Here is a 16,657-nt window from a genome sequence, read left to right as displayed (position 1 = left end):
GTAATCTCTACACCCAACATGGGGCTCGGACCCACAACCCCAAGATCAAGAGTCACATGCTTGGGCAACTGAGCCAGCCAGGTGCCCCTGTGTCACTTTAAAATAACATGAGAATTTTGTTTTATTAGATTCTGCCTTTTTGGGAGCTGGACAGGCCAGCATTACCACTGCAAATACACACAGATGCTATCCTTTCACTGGTTCTAAGAAGCTCGGACACACAACATGAAAGTTAAAATATCAGGTTCTCTTTATTTGTAACAGGTAAAAACTGAAGTTCGGCCATTTAACATAGAATTAAGAACAGATATGGTTACGTCTGTAACAAGAGGACAGTGGGTGTTCATCCCCAGCACTGTGTTTCTGGCTTGTTTCTGTGGTTAGGCCTGGTCATTTCCCCAGGAATTGCCTTTCAATAGGAAGATCATCTTCAGGGCAAAAAAAAGTTTATCAGACTCTAGTTTCAGTAGTGGAGATTGCATTCACTTATTTATACACATCCCCTTGCCCTATCTTGCTCCAACCTTCTTACTGTGGTTCTATTGGCATCCGTCATTTATTATACCTCCCGAGTATTTACAGTTAAGAATTACAGTTAAGAATTGTTCCACATGGCACAACTCAGTGGTCCGCATACAGAAGTCACACAATCCTCACTGCACGGAAATACTTTTCTCCAGCTTTGGGGAAATAATTGTACGTTCATTTAAACACACACGGCGAACCTTTCTTAGACAAACATAATGCCTGAGGCCCATGTGGCAAGACAGATTGCTTCATAATTCTTAGCACAGTAAGTTGTATCTTTAGAAACTGAGACAAACCAAAGAATATTTAAAAACAAAAAACAGAAAATCACACATACGAGTCGCACGACAATTGACCAATACATTGAAATTTTGTCAGAACGGCTCTTCAGTGAGGTTTTTCATTTCAAACAGGCCGGGGTGGGGGGGGGGGGGAATCCTAAAAGGTATGTTTTTTTTATCCATGTGGCTGTCCTCTTGAGTTGTTTTTTCACTTAGAGTTTATAATACTTTTAAAAGAATTATTACAAGAGGGATCATCTGTCTCTGTCAATTTATCGTGAGAAGTTATCAACAGCAGCTTTCAGTGCTCCACCGTCAGGAACACTGAGAAGCTGGAAGGCAGAGACACACTTTGCAAGGAAATGTGTGGCCCTGTATTTCCTTAGGTGGAAGCCCCCTGTAGTTCTCCCTCACCTAATTTTTAAAAGTCATCCCTTTAAAAACTAATGGAATAGGATAAATATTGACTATTTTTCTACTGCTCTTTAAAACCTTTTTTTCTGATTTTCACTAAGTTTCTGCTTACTGTTTGGATAGTATTTGCCCTGATGTGCTGCACGAAAATTTCCCTCGGCCCACTTATAAAGCTCAGATGGTTCACTACAAATCCCTGAATGCCAAAGAGCACTCCACAGATACCTCCAATGAGGGAGGTAGGGGGTGACAGCAGAGAGGTGCTGCTAAGAAATCACCAACAGGAAATGCCCAAAAAGCCGGAGAAGGGGACAAGACACCTGCTCTACTCCATCCACAGCCTTCTCTTTGTGTTCTTTTTAAATCAGATTTTATTTATTTATTAAAGATTTTATTTATTCATGAGAGACACAGAGAGAGAGAGGCAGAGACACAGACAGAGGGAGAAGCAGGCTCCATGCAGGGAGCCTGACGTGGGACTCGATCCTGGGTCTCCAGGATCAGGCCCTGGGCCGCAGACAGGCGCTAAACTGCTAAGCCACCTGGGCTGCCCAGCCTTCTCTTTGAAACATGGAGCAATTTTTGTATTTTTAATGTCGTATCCAGTTTCTAGAGGTCCCTGAGAGCTCAGAAACATGAGTGTACCTATAACAACTGTAGTCTTCTGGAGAACGTGTAACTTCTAGTATCAATTTTCTATTGGAAATATGGTGCTTTAAAAAAAAAAAAGAAATATGGTGCTTTTAGAATTGGATTTGGTCTTCCAGGCTTCTTTCCTACACCCTGCTTTCCATAAATGACATTTCATTTCTGTAAGTGCAAGAAGCAAGAAGTTATACTAAACCAGCTAAAACAGAAATGCCAGATTTAAATTCTGGCTTGAATGCTTTGGCTGAAATGACAAAAGAGCTCATCCTGGGGGCCACCTACGAGCAAGGAGAGGAGTCCTCCCTGACCTTCCTTAGCGGGGTATGAACACTTACAAACCACGACATATTTTGGAGGATGGTGATCTGGAGTCCTTTGTCACTTACAGGACTTTAATTTCACGTATTTCATTTGGTCATAACCAAACCATCCTCTAGGCTTCACATAATCCATCTTTGCAAAGAAGCACGAGCCACTGTTTGAGAGGGACTCTAAATGAGAAAGTCATGTTCGCGGATAGTTTCCTTTGTGTTACTCCTTGCACACCATCATCCAACGAATTCTGCGATATGACTTCTTCTTCTTTGAAAGTAACGATAGGACTTCTTCCTTCTTTGAAAGTAACTTGCACACTTAACGCTTTTCTTCTTCTTGGGGGTGGCTTTCTCTTCTCCACCAAAACCCAACTAAGGACGCTGTACCAATTTACTCTTACTTCCTTCCTGTTCACTGAGTTTAAAATGGGTATAGGCGAGGATGCCAAATAACGTGCACAAGATGCCAAGACCCTGATTAACTGACAGTGGATCTTTAAATAAAACATATCCTCCAAACAAAGTGATGCAGAACTTGAAGTGTCCAAACATGTTATAGCTGAGGTTTTTGGCTAAGGATCCAAAAAAAAAAAAGAGAGAAAAAACAAAACAAAACCAAACCCAACAAGCTAGACTGTGAAGTCCACACACTCCCACACACGGAGAAGGGAAGCAAGCCAGATGTCATACTCTCGCACACGCACGAGGCCTTCCCGAGGCTTCCAGGACTGCGGGAAGCACACACCCAATCTGCGCCCGCCCCTCCCCCACAGAGGAAAGAAGAACCTCAGTCCGGCTGGATTCTCGTTTTCTCAGTGGGACAGGAAACCGCCTCAACTACCTTCTGTCTCCGCCCCCCCGCCCCCCAAGAAGAGCTAAGGGCGGGGGCTATGCTCCAGGGCTGGACGGAGAAGATGCTCTGCGGCGATTAACCAACCACCTGCCCTCCCGGGCTACCTCCAGTACAGTCCCTTGGCAGCGGGGCCGCGCGGCACCCACCAACCGCGGGCTCCAGGCAAGCGCCCCAGGGCGCCCCCCGCCCCCCAGGGCACCCTTCCAACCGCCCAGGGCGTGCCCCTCGCTCTCTAGGGTGCCCCCTGGCCACCAGGGAGCCCCCCAACCGCCCAGGGCATGCCCCTCGCCTCCCAGGGTACCTCCACCCCCCAGGGCACCCCCCGGGGCACGCCCCCCGCCCCCAGGGCACCCCAGGGGCACGCCCCCACCCCCCAGGGCACCCCCGGGGCACGCCCCCACCCCCCAGGACACCCCCCGGGGCACGCCCCCCGCCCCCCAGGGCGCCTCCGCTTGGGAGGGCGACGGGGAAGGGGCGAGCGAGGCCGAGCACCCACGAGCACCCACGACACGCCCTGCTGCGCTCCCTGCCAGCGTCCCGCGCGCCGTAGGCGCCCCCTTTCCCTTCACCGCGGCCCGCGCAGGCCCCCGCCCCCCCCAGCTCCGCCGCGTCCCGCTCCCGAGGCTCCGGCCCGCAGCCGCCGCGCACTGCGCACAGCTGAACGCACGGCGCTCCTTCAGGGGCTCTTCCCATACTTGACGTAGGTTGGCTTTTTTCCAAATAAATTATGACGTCACTGCTTTCCCGGGGTCCGATGTGTCGGGCTCCAGGTGTCCGCGGCCCCGCGACGCGCCCACCCGCACCTGGACGCCCACCTCGCCTCGACGCCGCGGGGACGCGGCTGCCGGGCCGCCAGGAGGGCAGGGAACGGGGGCCGTGACCACGGGGACGGGCGCCCCCCCCGGGAGACCACGGGGACGGGCGCCCCCCTCCCCCCGGGAGACCACGGGGACGGGCGCCCCCCCCCCCCGGGAGACCACGGGGACGGGCGCCCCCCCCCCCCGGGAGACCACGGGGACGGGCGCCCGGACCGCCCCCCGGGACCTGTGCCCACCGGCCCGCGGACGCGACCCCCGAGGACCCGGCCCCGGGGCGCGCGCACACCCGCCACCGCCCGCCCGCCTGCGCTCGCGGCGCCCTTCCCGAGTAGCTCACTGTCCCTGGAAGAGGCTCATCCTCGAGGGAAGGGAAATTCGAGGCAAAAAGCAAAAACCCCACAGTATATTATATAGAACCCAAAAGGAGCAGCGCATCCCCGGTATTCCCAGCTCCCCTGGTTCCTCTCTCCGCTCCCCCCGGCGCCCCCCAATCCCCGCCCCCTTGGCCTGCCAGCCGCAGTCCCCCCGGCGCCCCCGCCCTCCTCCCGCGCCTGCTCACCCCCCCACCCCCACCCCGCCCCGGGGACCCCGGCTGTCTCTGGAACCCGCGCCAACCTCCTCCGGGGCGTCCTGCCGCCGCCGGGCCACCTCCCCGGCCCTGCACCCGGGAGCCACCCCGTTTCCTCTCCCTTCCCTACGGCCCACGAGCCAGCGCTGCCGGCAATGCTCGAAGGCGCGCCCGGACCCCGACGGCGCCTCGCGGTACCCAGGCCACGCTCTCCTCGGGGGTGCCTTCTTCCCCCCCTCTTCTGGTGCAGGGGTCTCCGCCAGGGTGACTGTGCCACCAACAAGGTCCGATACCTTCCCGGCCGTCCTGATCCGAGAGAAGGGGCGCCCGGGGCCGCGGGGATGCTCTGAGCATCCTCTGGGGTGCGGGCAGGCCTCTGCCCAGGGGGCCGCCCAGCCCGCGAGGTCCACAGCGCTGAGGCTGAAGGACGCTGCCTCCGCCCGTTCTCAACCCCGTGGCCCGGACTGACCCCAGTGCCACACAGGTGACATCACCTTGTTCCCCGCTGCAGGCGCGGACCCCCCATCTCACCCAGAGGAATGGCCGGAGGTAGGGGGGAGCCTGGCTGGCCTGTGCCTCAACCGCTCAGAACCCCACGATCTCCACCCTGCGCTCATCCTGCTGCAGCACAAGCCTCCCTTGCTCCTCGGGGCCTCACCACTGCGCCTCCTGCCAGGACCGCCCTTCGTGCCAACCTGCAGGGGGGCAGCTTCATTTCCTCCAGGTCCTCACTCAGAAGCCCCCTTGCTGTGGATGCCCTCCTGGTCACCCTCTCTCAAGTTTCCACCCAGTCCCCGACGTTTCCTATCCGCTTTCCTGCTTCGCTTTTTCTCCTCGGCGCTCAACGCTACCTAACACTGCAAATTTTAACTTTTTTCTTGTTTCTAGTCTCTCACCAGCGCTGCAACTTGCTGAGACCTGTGGGAGCAAGGGTTTTTGCCTGTGGTCCCCCAGTGTATCTCCAGTGCCCCGCGTACAGTGGGGAGTCCTCACGTAAATACCTGTTAAGTCAATGCATGGCTTATAGTGGGTGTTCAATATTTGTTGAGTGAATGAATGTTCTTAATCAGGGCACGTCACTGGATGCCTCGATTCCGCAGCATGGTGCACAAGCTCTGAGACTACCACCTGGGTCAAATCTGGACACTACACATCTCTGCCATGTGACCGGAAGTACTTTACTTAACCTCTCTGCATCCCACTAACTCCTTGCAAAACAAAATGATAGAATTTACCTCACGGAGCTACTCTGAGGGTTTGATGCCTAACACACCTTAGGTGTTTGCTTCCAACAGTGCCTGGTGCAAAATAAACGTTTATTAAGTGTTGGTTTGTTAAAAAAATAAATATTATAACTGTTGTTGGTACTTGTTGATAGTTGGCAAATATGCTGCTTTTTTTTTTACCGTGGCTGACATCTCGGAGTTCACTCATTTAAGTAAATCAGCACACTCGGATATAACGTTGCTAAATCACCTCTCTGATTTGGGGAAATCCTTCTCTGCCTTTGCTTAAGAGTGGAGGCAGAGCGAAACAAGAAGAGAAACAGAATAACAAGCAAAAATGTAAAAAATGATTCAGACCTTTAAGGCCTGATTTCATTTCTTGATTAGAAGTAATACTGAGAAAAACAGGCACGGCCATACCCAAATAAGTACAAAAACATTATCTGAAGGTCAGATTTGAAAGTCTGAAATTGTCTCCTGTTTTCGGACTCGCTGTACCTCTCCTGTATCACCATAGAGACTGAGAAGCATCGGCTCCATTATCCACTCAACAAGTACCTATTTAATTCCACTGTGTGCCAGGATCGGTGTTCCGTGTTGATTTCGACAAGGGAAAAGATCGCTTACTGCATAAGAGACTAAAAAAGCATTCATGAGACAGAAAACGAACCCATTTCCCTGGCTCACGTTTAACTTTCCATAGAGTCGAGTGTGGGAAGATAGAGGAAAAGACTGAAGATCAGCCAACGTACTCCATTTAGGCCACAAAATTAGGTAAGTGCAAGACTCCCAGAAGGAAATGCATGTGACAGAGTTTGGGAAAATACAAAAGACTGCATTTGTGAGTTACTAGGAAAAGGATACGTGACTGGTGACGTGTTCCCAATGATCCAATAAATTGATAAGTTCACCATGAAAGCTATCACTCCAGAGAGCAGCACCATAAGCTACGAACAAACCCAAAGAAACATTAATGTGAAGCAGTTGCGATCAGTATGGTCATCAAGTAAAAATACATTTCCTTAGGCATTCCTAAAAACTTAAATAACAACGCTTAAGAACAAGAGTTTCAAAGTTTCAATTTGGGGGAAAGCAGGAATTGAGGGTAAAAGAACAGAATGAATAGTATTCAGGAATGTCATTTTGTCTACAAAATGCAATGGAATATTCTCCAATAATATCCCGATATCAGAGACTGTGAATTTTCAGGTTCATTTTTCTTATCTATCTGAAGAAAAATTATTTTGTGATAATTTTCTAATTATTTTTTTTAAAGATTTATTTATTTGTTTATGATAGACACAGACAGAGAGAGAGAGGCAGAGACACAGGAGGAGGGAGAAGCAGGCTCCATGCCGGGAGCCCGACGCGGGACCCGATCCCGAGACTCCAGGATTGCGCCCTGGGCCAAAGGCAGGCGCTAAACCGCTGAGCCACCCAGGGATCCCATAATTTTCTAATTATAAAAGTAATGCATAGTCCATAAAGACAGATCAGAAAATAAAGGTAATAAGCAAAAAGAATATAAGGACTCTTTAAAATCCTAATCACCCACCGCCGTTAATACCGTTGCACAATTCCTTCCAGATGTTTTTCTATGAATTGCTCATATTTATTCTTACTTAAATTACATCAATGGGCATTCACTGGGTATCTAGTGATCTAAGCTAGGCCACACCTTTGGAGGAACAGAGTGGAGTCTTGTCCTCAAAGAGCTTCAAAACCACTTGAGGACATACTAAAAATCCTGATAACCACAGCTTGCACGTGTACATAGTACTTATTACATGCCAAGAACTGTCTGAAATGTTTTATGTACATTAGCTTAATTACTCCTCACAAACACCCATGAGGTAGTAAAATAGTATCTTTTTTTTTTTTTTTAACAGACGAGCAGAGACAAAAAGCAATTTGCCTTAGATCACACAGCTGTAAGGGGTACGGCTGAGATTTAAGCCCAGGGTAGCCTAATTCGAGAGTCCCTGATTGTAACCCACTCTGATAGAGTACCTCTTAACCAGGTGAGCCAGGGTGAGGTCAGGAATTGGATACAAGTCTTGAGCACTGCCTTGAGAACAGGCAAGCACACAACAGGTTTTTTTTTTTATCAATCTCTAGGCAGGAAATGTCATTTGGGGCTCGGGTTAGGGAGTGTTTGGATCTTCTATGTATGCACAGGTTAGAGAGAGAAGGAGGGGTAGGGTTGTCAGGAAAGGAAACAGTAGGAGCCTAACCATGGAGGCAGGAAAGCACATGGCGTGTGCATGGGTCACGGAGAAACCAACTTGGCTGAGGATGGAGGACAAAGTGGCTGGTCCACTGCAAGCACACTCTGTCCAAACCTTCCCTGCTGTTTTACTTAAAAATTTATAAAGTCATTTCCTACTTCTAAGTAAGAGAATTTAGATAAAATATCAGTTATGATTTGAATTATTAAGAAATTTAAATTCTGGGGGCACCTGGGTGGCTCAGTCAGCGAAGTGGGGGTCTGCTACTCCCTCTCCCTCTGCCCCTCCCTCTGCTCACTCACTCTCTCAAATAAAAAAATATTTTTCTTTAAAAAGAAAAAAAATTTAAATTCTAAAGAATTAAAGAAACCGTATCACATTTGAAGATTCCTTCTGTCTGGAAGGTTTTATCACAGCTTTTAGATTATCGAAGTCAGAGGAGGGCTAAAGGAGCTGATCTGTGTCCCACTTAGGTAAAAACAGTAATACCTCGTTTGTTTTACAACAGTGAGGTCCTTTATATTTTCAACTAACATACCTTTGTTCATTAAAGACGCAAAAAACTAGGGGCACCTGGGGGGCTCAGCAGCTGAGCAGCTGCCTTCGGCTCAGGGTGTGATCCTGGGGTCCTTGGATCGGGTCCCACATCGGGTTTCCCGCAGGGAGCCCGCTTCTCCCTCTGCCTGTGTCTCTGCCTCTCTCTGTGTCTCTCATGGATAAATAAAACCTCTTAAAAAAAAAGACTTAAAAAACTGATTTCTACAAATATACCATTGTTAATTTTATTGAATTGATAGAATGCTACTCGCGTACTTCTTAACGACTCGGCACGTCACTGAAAACCCAATAACGTGCTCTATTTTGAGGCATGATGCCCTCTAGGGACATTAAGGAACGAAGGTGACTTTTTCTTATTCAGTGGCCTCACACTGCAATGTTCTTAGTTCCTCTGCATTTTGGGGGGGCCTTCCTGGTGCTTTTCTCTTTTTTGAATTTATCGCATAAAGCTCTCTCCTTCTAGTGTAAAGCATCTAAGCTAAAGCGTTTGAAGACTGAGTAACCAAGACAGCTAGAACTTTTGTAACATTAAGAGGAAATATTAAAAAAAAAAAAAAAAAGGAAATATTATGAGAGTCAGTCAAGTGGTTTCTACTGTGGAAAAAAAGTTATATACCCCAGTATCTGAATCTGAAGCAGCCAGCATTCGGCTCAGAGGCGGCACCGCAGAGAACTTCAGAATCTAGGGGTTTCGGAGGCAGCAGGCCTGGACTCGGGCTCTGGCTCTGCTCCCTGGCTGTGGGGTCTTAATTCTGTCCCTCAGTCTCCTCCTCCTGGATCCTATTAAATATAAGGATAATAATGGTATCCACCTAATAAAGTCGTTATGAGGATTAAATTAAAGTCAACACTGGCAAAGTGTTGGAGTCGTTCTTGGACTGGAGTAAGAATTATGCTAAGTCTGAAAAACTGACACCACCAAGAAACAGGCCTTTTCTATGGACTGTGTTTCAAAGGCTAAAGTTGTGGGAAGCAGAAATTCCTTCCCTAAGTAGGCGGATTATACTTTGTAACTTAAAAAGTCCCCAAAGTACACTTCCCTTTGATCTGGCAATTCTACGCTCAGGACTCTATTCCAAAGGAAAGAAAAGTACAGCTCCGGAGGGCATCCGCATTAGGATGTTTGCTGCAACACTGTTCACAGGGGTCGAGAACCAGATCTATTACACGGACACCGAACAGAAGGTGTCGGTGAGATTTTCATGAGATTTTTTTTTTCATGAGATTTTAAGCAAGAAAAGCAAGATGCAGAAAATTATGTATGTTCCGATCCCACTTTTGTTGAAGAAACAAATGTTTAATTTACATATATACACGTGTATGTGCGTGCATGGTTCATGTGGATACAGATAGCATGGAGAAAAAAAAACCAAAAGAACACACACTAGAATGACTTACCTCCAGGGGCAGAGACAGGGGAATGAAATGTTGAATGTGTGTGTGTGTGTGGGGGGGACCCGTGATGAAAACAGTATATATATGATTCCACGTATATAAAATTGCGCGTGCGCGCGCGCGCACACACACACACACACACACACACACACACACGCTGTGCCTCAGTCTCTTAATCTAAAAAACAATCCTTAGCTTGCCTCCCTTAAAGGGTAATTATGAAGATTAAATGTGAGACTGGATCTTGAGATCGTGCTCTGAAAACTAAAAATTGCACCAAGAGTGGAGGGATGATTCTCTTGTTTTTATTTTTCTAAAGATAATTTTTTTAAGACGCTTATTTATTTATTTATTTGAGAGAGAGAGAGAGAGAGACAGCACAAGCAGGAGGAGGGGCAGGCTCCTCGCTGAGCAGGGAGCCCGACACCGGGCCCGACACCGGGCCCGATCCCAGGACCCTGGGATCATGACCTGAGCCCAAGGCCGACGCTTCACCCACGGAGCCTCCCCGGGGGCCCTGACTCTCTTGTTTCTTAGACCGCAAAGCAACGAGGACTTACCAAGGCAGAAGCTGACCAGGGCCCAAATATCCCTCCTTCTCCCAACAATGGCTCAAAGAAGGGCACGACGACCAGCAGCATGACGGAGGACATGGGGGCCTGGTAGTACAGCAGCTGCATCGAGTTCACTTGCAATTCATGCTGTTTGGCTCCTACCCACTGAAAACGAGGAGACAAGACAAGTTAGGTAGGAAAAAAAAAATTGCATCGGGGTAAACAAAAGATATGACCCTAGTCACAAGGGTGGGAATGTGGGGCAGGGTTGGCGGAAGAGGACAGGCCTAATTATTCTACAAGACTCTAGAGATCAATTTTAAAAAAAGATCAATAATATATATGAATGTCCTTTAAGCACCCTGGATGAAAGGAGCTTTATAAACTCAATGTATGACCATCTATTTTCCTCTCAGTTATAAAGAAAGAGAAAGAAAACCACCACCACCTCTGCTCCTTGCTGACCCTAGGAAATGGGGCCAGTCAGTGCATTCACACCCGGGCCCACAGGTACCTGGGATCTCGGGCAAAGGGGATGGGGATGGGAATTTAGGTGGTGAGCAGGAGCAGAGATGCGGGCCAGATTTCATTTCTTTCTAAAACTGCCCCCCCTCCAAAAACAGAAGGTACAGGGTGGGCAGGGCCGACTAAGTGGGGAGGGAGCCTCAGCTATCCCAGGAGGCTGCCCACGGCGGCCAGACCAGCGTGAGGCCTTTCATTCACCTTGGAAAACCCGATGGATGGCAGAGGCATTTTCTTCTTCATGAGTCATTTTTCCGTGGATAATCCTCCCCCAACACACTCGAAGAAATCTGATAACCACAAACCCTTTGAAAAGACTCCATCATTCAGAAGGTGCCTGGGTGGCTCAGGCTGTTAAGCACCCAACCCTTGATCTCAGCTCAGGTCAGGATCTCCGGGTGGTGGGATCGAGCCCAGGTCCAGCGCCCCCCACCCCCCAGCCTGCTTGCCCTCTCCTCGTCTCACCCCCCTCCCATCCCGCCCCACTCATGCTCTTTCTCTCTCTAAAATAAACAAATAAAATCTTTTTTAAAAATCAAAAAAAAAAAGGGGGACACCTGGGTGGCCCAGCGGTTGGGCGCCTGCCTTGGGCCCAGGGTGTGACCCCAGGGCACGGGATTGAGTCCTGCATGGGGCTCCCTGCATGGAGCCTGCTTCTCCCTCTGCCTGGGTCTCTGCCTCTCTCTCTGTGTGTCTCTCATTTATAAATAAATAAAATCTTTTTTAAAAAATCAATTAAAAATTTAAAAAGACTATTCACGAACACCGCCAAACCTCAAGTCCCATCAGTTCTCAACATGTTCTGCAAATTTGACCAGAAAGGTGGCTTTGAAAAGCTGGGCGGGGCGGCTGAGCAGGATGGGGGCAGCAGCGGCGGGTAACTAGGTCTCCCCGCCACGGACAGGGATGGGGTGGGGGGGCGCCCCAGGCTGCCCACCCCCCCGCAGCTGCACCTCTCCCACGGGGAACCGCCTGGAAGGGGGCTGGTGCCGGGGCAGCGGCTGCCCCCCGGCTCTGCAGGGGCTGGGGCAGGAGGCGCCCCATCACCGACCCTGGCTTACTGTTTCCAAGGTCGACGCCTGGCCTTTTTCTTTTAGCTCCGTGACTGATGTCATTACACCCCCCGCCACCCGGGGCGCCCACCCACCATCTGGGGTGCCCACCTGATGCCCGGGGCACCCCACTGCCGTCCGGGCACCTTCATCCCAAACTTCTCCAGCCTGCACAACCGGCAGGGACTGTTCAAACCCGACTCGGTTCTCACTCCCCCAAATTCGCTCCGGCAGTGTTGCTCCCAAAACGAGGCACCGGCTCCCCCAAGGACCGGGCCCCCTAACTTTCCTCCCTCCACATTTGGCCCATCCCACTAATCCACTAATTCCTTCTCTGAAAGATTTCTGGGCTCTATTTTGTTTTTGATTTCGTTTCTGTTTTTTTTTTTTTTTAAAGTTTTATCTATTTGAGAGCACGCAGGAGCAGGGGGAGCGGGAGTAGTGGGCTCCCTGCTGAGCTAGACCCCAGGACTCCTACTTGAACACACACACACACACACACACACACACCCCGCCCCAGGCTGCGGGCTCCTGGCCCGATGCTGTCCCCTACCTCAGTGCCTCCCAGGTGCTCCCCCTCCACGCTTCCCCAGGTCTCACTCACCCCTCCCTACACCGGTTCATCTGGGGCCTCTCCTGTCTCCAGCCCTCTCCTGGGCCTGCACAATGAGGAGCCCAGTCCTTGGCATGATCAGGACTGTGCCACCCGGTCTCACCCTCTCCAAGCCTCGGCCGCCACGAAGCAACTAGATCTCACCAGATAAACCAAGTTCTCCCCAAACGCCCTGTGCTTTCTCACATCCCTGCAGACAGACCTCTGCTGTATTTCTCCGCACAGCAAATTCCTGTGGGCCCTTCCATTAAAACGGACTTTTCCATAGAGTCTTACCCTCCACCCCCCTACGGAACCGCCGCTCTCCGGTGTTCCTCAAACCATCCTCATCCCCTGAGCTATACTGCTTGTGCTCAGCATCTTCGTGTGTTTCTACAAAGTTGGATTGTAACTGGTTTCCATCTTCATATCTTCAAGGCCGAGCACCAAGCGGAAGAAATGTCTGCTGAATGAATGAATGAATGAATGAATGAATAACTGAGTCAACCGACCTTCTACAATTAAACACCTAATACTCATCTTTTAACTCTTTCTAATGCCCTAGCAGTATGAGAAGTAACTGAGAAATTACACCTGGATACAATGGGAAAATACAACTTTTTAAAAATGAACTTTTGGGGGACTATACCTATTCCTTAACAGTACTTTTACTGTTTACTAATAATAGAAAACTCTGCCTATTAGTTTGTCCACAATCATTCCTTGGCCAATCCAGCTTCGAATAGGAACCTGAGGGATACAGAATCCTTTGATTCTAATGTATAGCAATTTTGAGACTTGTGCGAACAAAAATGCTCATATTGGCAAGGACCGTGAATACTCTGAAATGAAATTATGTGGAAGGGATACAAGAAATTCTGATGCTCCGATAAAACTTTTTGCTAGTCTTAATCAACATTTAATCCCTACTGGGCCAAACAAAAAAAGTCTGTTTAGCAAAAAAGACAACTAGGAATGTTCACTCACTATATCTAGTAAGAAAATCTAAACCCGCTGAAATACACCTAAGTACAACCTTAAAGCACAAAGCTGAGCTTCCTCTGATTACTCTCTGCAGTAATGAAGAGATTTTCTTCAAGAGAATCTCTTGGAGCCAAATGACAGCACTGAGTGGGTGCTCCGACCTTTCATGACACCGGTCTCTTATTTACGCTGCTTCTTGACACTTAAAAATGTACTCAACCCCAGAATGTTTACATAACAATGTTTCTTTCTTCTTTCTTTTTTTTTTTTTTTTAGATTTTATTTATCTATTCCTGAGAGACACAGAGAGAGGCAGAGACACAGGCAGAGGGAAAAGCAGGCTCCCTGAAGGGGGCCCCATGCAGGACCCCGGGATCATGCCCTGAGCCGAAGGCAGATGCTGAACCACTGAGCCACCCAGCTGTCCCTACATAACAATGTTTCTGAAGTGATCAGTACTAGAGAAAGTTTCAGATGCTAAGGCTGTACTATTAAACTCATAACATTCATAACAAGAAACCGTTAGTTTATAAGCTAGATATTTGTGAAAAAAGGAAAATTGGTTACACATTTTGGCTGACTTCCCAAGCAGGCACACCCAGAATTTCCAGTCCAAGGTTTTCAGTATAGAGAAAATACTGTCTCACTGCACCCTACACCGAGTTATTTTTTCCCACTCCGTAAGAAACAAAAAAAACCATACTCGTAGAGATTTTATGGTAATGAGGTAAGTGGACCCATGCACAAATTTTTAATGAGGGCTTGCAATCGGCAAGGCACTGTGCTACTACAGCACAAGAAGTGAAATACCCATCGCTGTACAATTGTAGAGAGAAATCACTGGAAGCTGACATATAAGTTGTAATAGCAGCGTATTTTCTGAGGCAAAGGTTTATACATTTGAAATTTTTCTTTGCGCGTTCAAATTTTGGAAATGCACTCGCTCCTTCACAGCCATCTTATAGTTAAAGAGTAAATCATAAATTTAACCAATGATCTCGGGCTCAAGTACAATGTCTTACAACTCATTCTGTAAAGATTTCCCAGATAACAATAATATAGCATTACTCCAAACTCAGACTGGGAAGCATGGGCATTTTACACTTACAACAGGTAGGGAGGTATTTGGTGAGCATCACACACCCACGTTTCTCTGTCTCCTTTCTTCTCTGCACCTCGAGTCAGACAATTTACACAATTACGCTTTCTTCCCAACAGTCTATTGTCTCTATACTGTATTTTCTAAACCTTGGGACACAGCTTCAAAATTTGTGAAATCTGCTAAAAAGGCACATAGAGAGAGAGAGAGAGAGAGAGAGAAAAAAGAAATTACCAACCACTTGATAAAGGGATGTAACTAAAACACCAAGAGCAGCAAACACCATTCCAAGGAAATTAAACTTCACATCGTAATAAGAATTTAGGATTACACCTAAGGTTATAGGAATCTGTAAAGAAAAAGAGGCAAATGTTGTTCAGATTCAATTCATGAAACATAAATTTAGCATTCCTTTCATGTTGTCTTACAAGGTCAATCATAAAAACATCACTGGGAAATATGAACCTCTATAAATGGGGTGTCCCCCCCCCCATTTGAAAGACCAATCTCCTTAAAGTAAAAATGCGTTAATTCTCTATGTTCATGTCTAATTTTATTTAAAATACTGGGTAAAATACTGAGCCAGGGCATTGCAATTGGTAACAAATGCATAGGCCCTGCAAGCACAGCCTCTTCTAACGAGTGTCTAAATAAACCTACAGGCATGAAACGTGTAACAGAAGCATTAAGAATTTAAGTGCTGCAAATCTTAATGACTCTGAGTTCTGGGGTGCTAAAACGATCACCTCCCTTTACTGAAAGGCAGGAGAAGACCCCTACAGTATGTGGCTGCAGATCCCTTCGGAGAAGTGATTTCACGCTGAACCGTCACGGAGGACCCTACAGGAGTGCGGTTCCCCTGGGCCAAAGGAGGGCCGGTTTTCAGGGTTTTTGCAGCTCCTCCGAGCCGCTGAACTGCGGAACGCGACGCAGCCTTCTCTTCTTACCCGCGGCACTTAAGGGTCTCCAGCAAACCGGAGACGCTGAAGCTCACGCAGGCACTCCCTCCGGGGCCGAGCCCGACAGGAGGGCCGGACGGCGGGTTTCCACCTCGCCCCCCAATAAGCCCCAAGTTAAAACGTGGTCACGGGCGATGACGCCCTTAGGGACCTGGAGACGACGGGCAAGAGCGGGGCGCGGGCCTCGAGGCTGCAACCTCCCGGGGGGGGGGGGGGAGAGGGCTCCCGGCTGCAAGCTCCCAGGGCGGGGGGGGGTGGCTCCCGGCTGCGACCTCCCGGGCGGGGGAGGGGGGCCTCGCGGCTGCAAGCCCCCGGGGAGGCCGCCGGGCCGCGCTAGGCCGGCAGGGGGCGCCGTGCGGGGCCGGAGCCACTCACCAGCGTGAGCTGCACTTTGGCAGAGAAGGTTTTGTGGTAGCAGAGGCTCTGGATGACTAGGATGACCGGCGTGGTCATGGCCTTGGCCAGCTGGTACGTGCCTACGGTGTTGTTCTGCAGAGACAGGTTGGTGAAGACCACGAAGCCGCAGAAGCTGAGCGCCAGGAGGACGAGCTTGGAGGGCGGCAGCCTTTTGGGGGCGAAGACGTCCAGCTTCTGGCAGACGTACAGGCCCAGCCAGGTGACCACGAAGTGCACCAGCGTCAGGCTCATGTTGGGGAAGCCGTGGTGCACGTAGATCCATTTGTTGAGGAACACGATGCAAATGGACACCAGCAGGTTGAGCAGGAGCCCAGCGGCGATGCGCCCGTGGCCCCGCATGCGGTCCGCAAGCCACGCCATGGCCCCGCCCGCCGCGGCCCTGCAGCCCCGGGACCGGCCCGCGTCCCGCCGCCGCCGCCGCCGCCGCCGCCGCCGCGACCCCTCCCGCCGCCCCGCGCCGCCCCGGAGAGTCCGCGCGCCCCGCGCCCCGGGCCGCGGGCGAGCGCAGCCTCGGCGGCCCCGGCCCCGCCCCCCAGCGCCCCACGGCGCCGCGGCACGTCAGCGCCCGCCCTAGCCCGGCCCCCCGGCTCGCCGGCCCCGGGGCGGGGGGGGGGGGGACCTGCGCAGGCGCGTGGGCCCGGGGCCTG

General features: G+C 50.1%; 1 protein-coding gene across 2 annotated transcripts; it reads right to left on the bottom strand.

Moving 5' to 3' along the window:
• Nucleotides 1-232: 232 nt before the first annotated feature.
• On the bottom strand, nt 233-16,419 carry SLC35E3 (solute carrier family 35 member E3). Of its 2 annotated transcripts, XM_055329093.1 has the most exons (5): nt 15,969-16,419; nt 14,873-14,983; nt 10,392-10,550; nt 6,515-6,597; nt 233-2,744 (listed from the first exon to the last, which is right to left on the bottom strand). In XM_055329093.1, the coding sequence occupies exons 1-5, from the start codon at nt 16,368-16,370 to the stop codon at nt 2,558-2,560; spliced, it is 942 nt and encodes a 313-aa protein (XP_055185068.1). In that variant the 5' UTR covers nt 16,371-16,419; the 3' UTR covers nt 233-2,557. The 2 variants fall into 2 exon arrangements, with proteins under 2 accessions (XP_055185068.1, XP_055185069.1); XM_055329094.1 differs by lacking the exon at nt 14,873-14,983.
• Nucleotides 16,420-16,657: the final 238 nt, after the last annotated feature.

This window comes from Nyctereutes procyonoides, unplaced genomic scaffold (assembly GCF_905146905.1).
Source record: "Nyctereutes procyonoides isolate TBG_1078 unplaced genomic scaffold, NYPRO_anot_genome, whole genome shotgun sequence".
NCBI lineage: Eukaryota > Metazoa > Chordata > Mammalia > Carnivora > Canidae > Nyctereutes > Nyctereutes procyonoides.
Note: the sequence above shows the minus strand (reverse complement) of the source record. Positions and strands in the feature narration are given on the sequence as shown.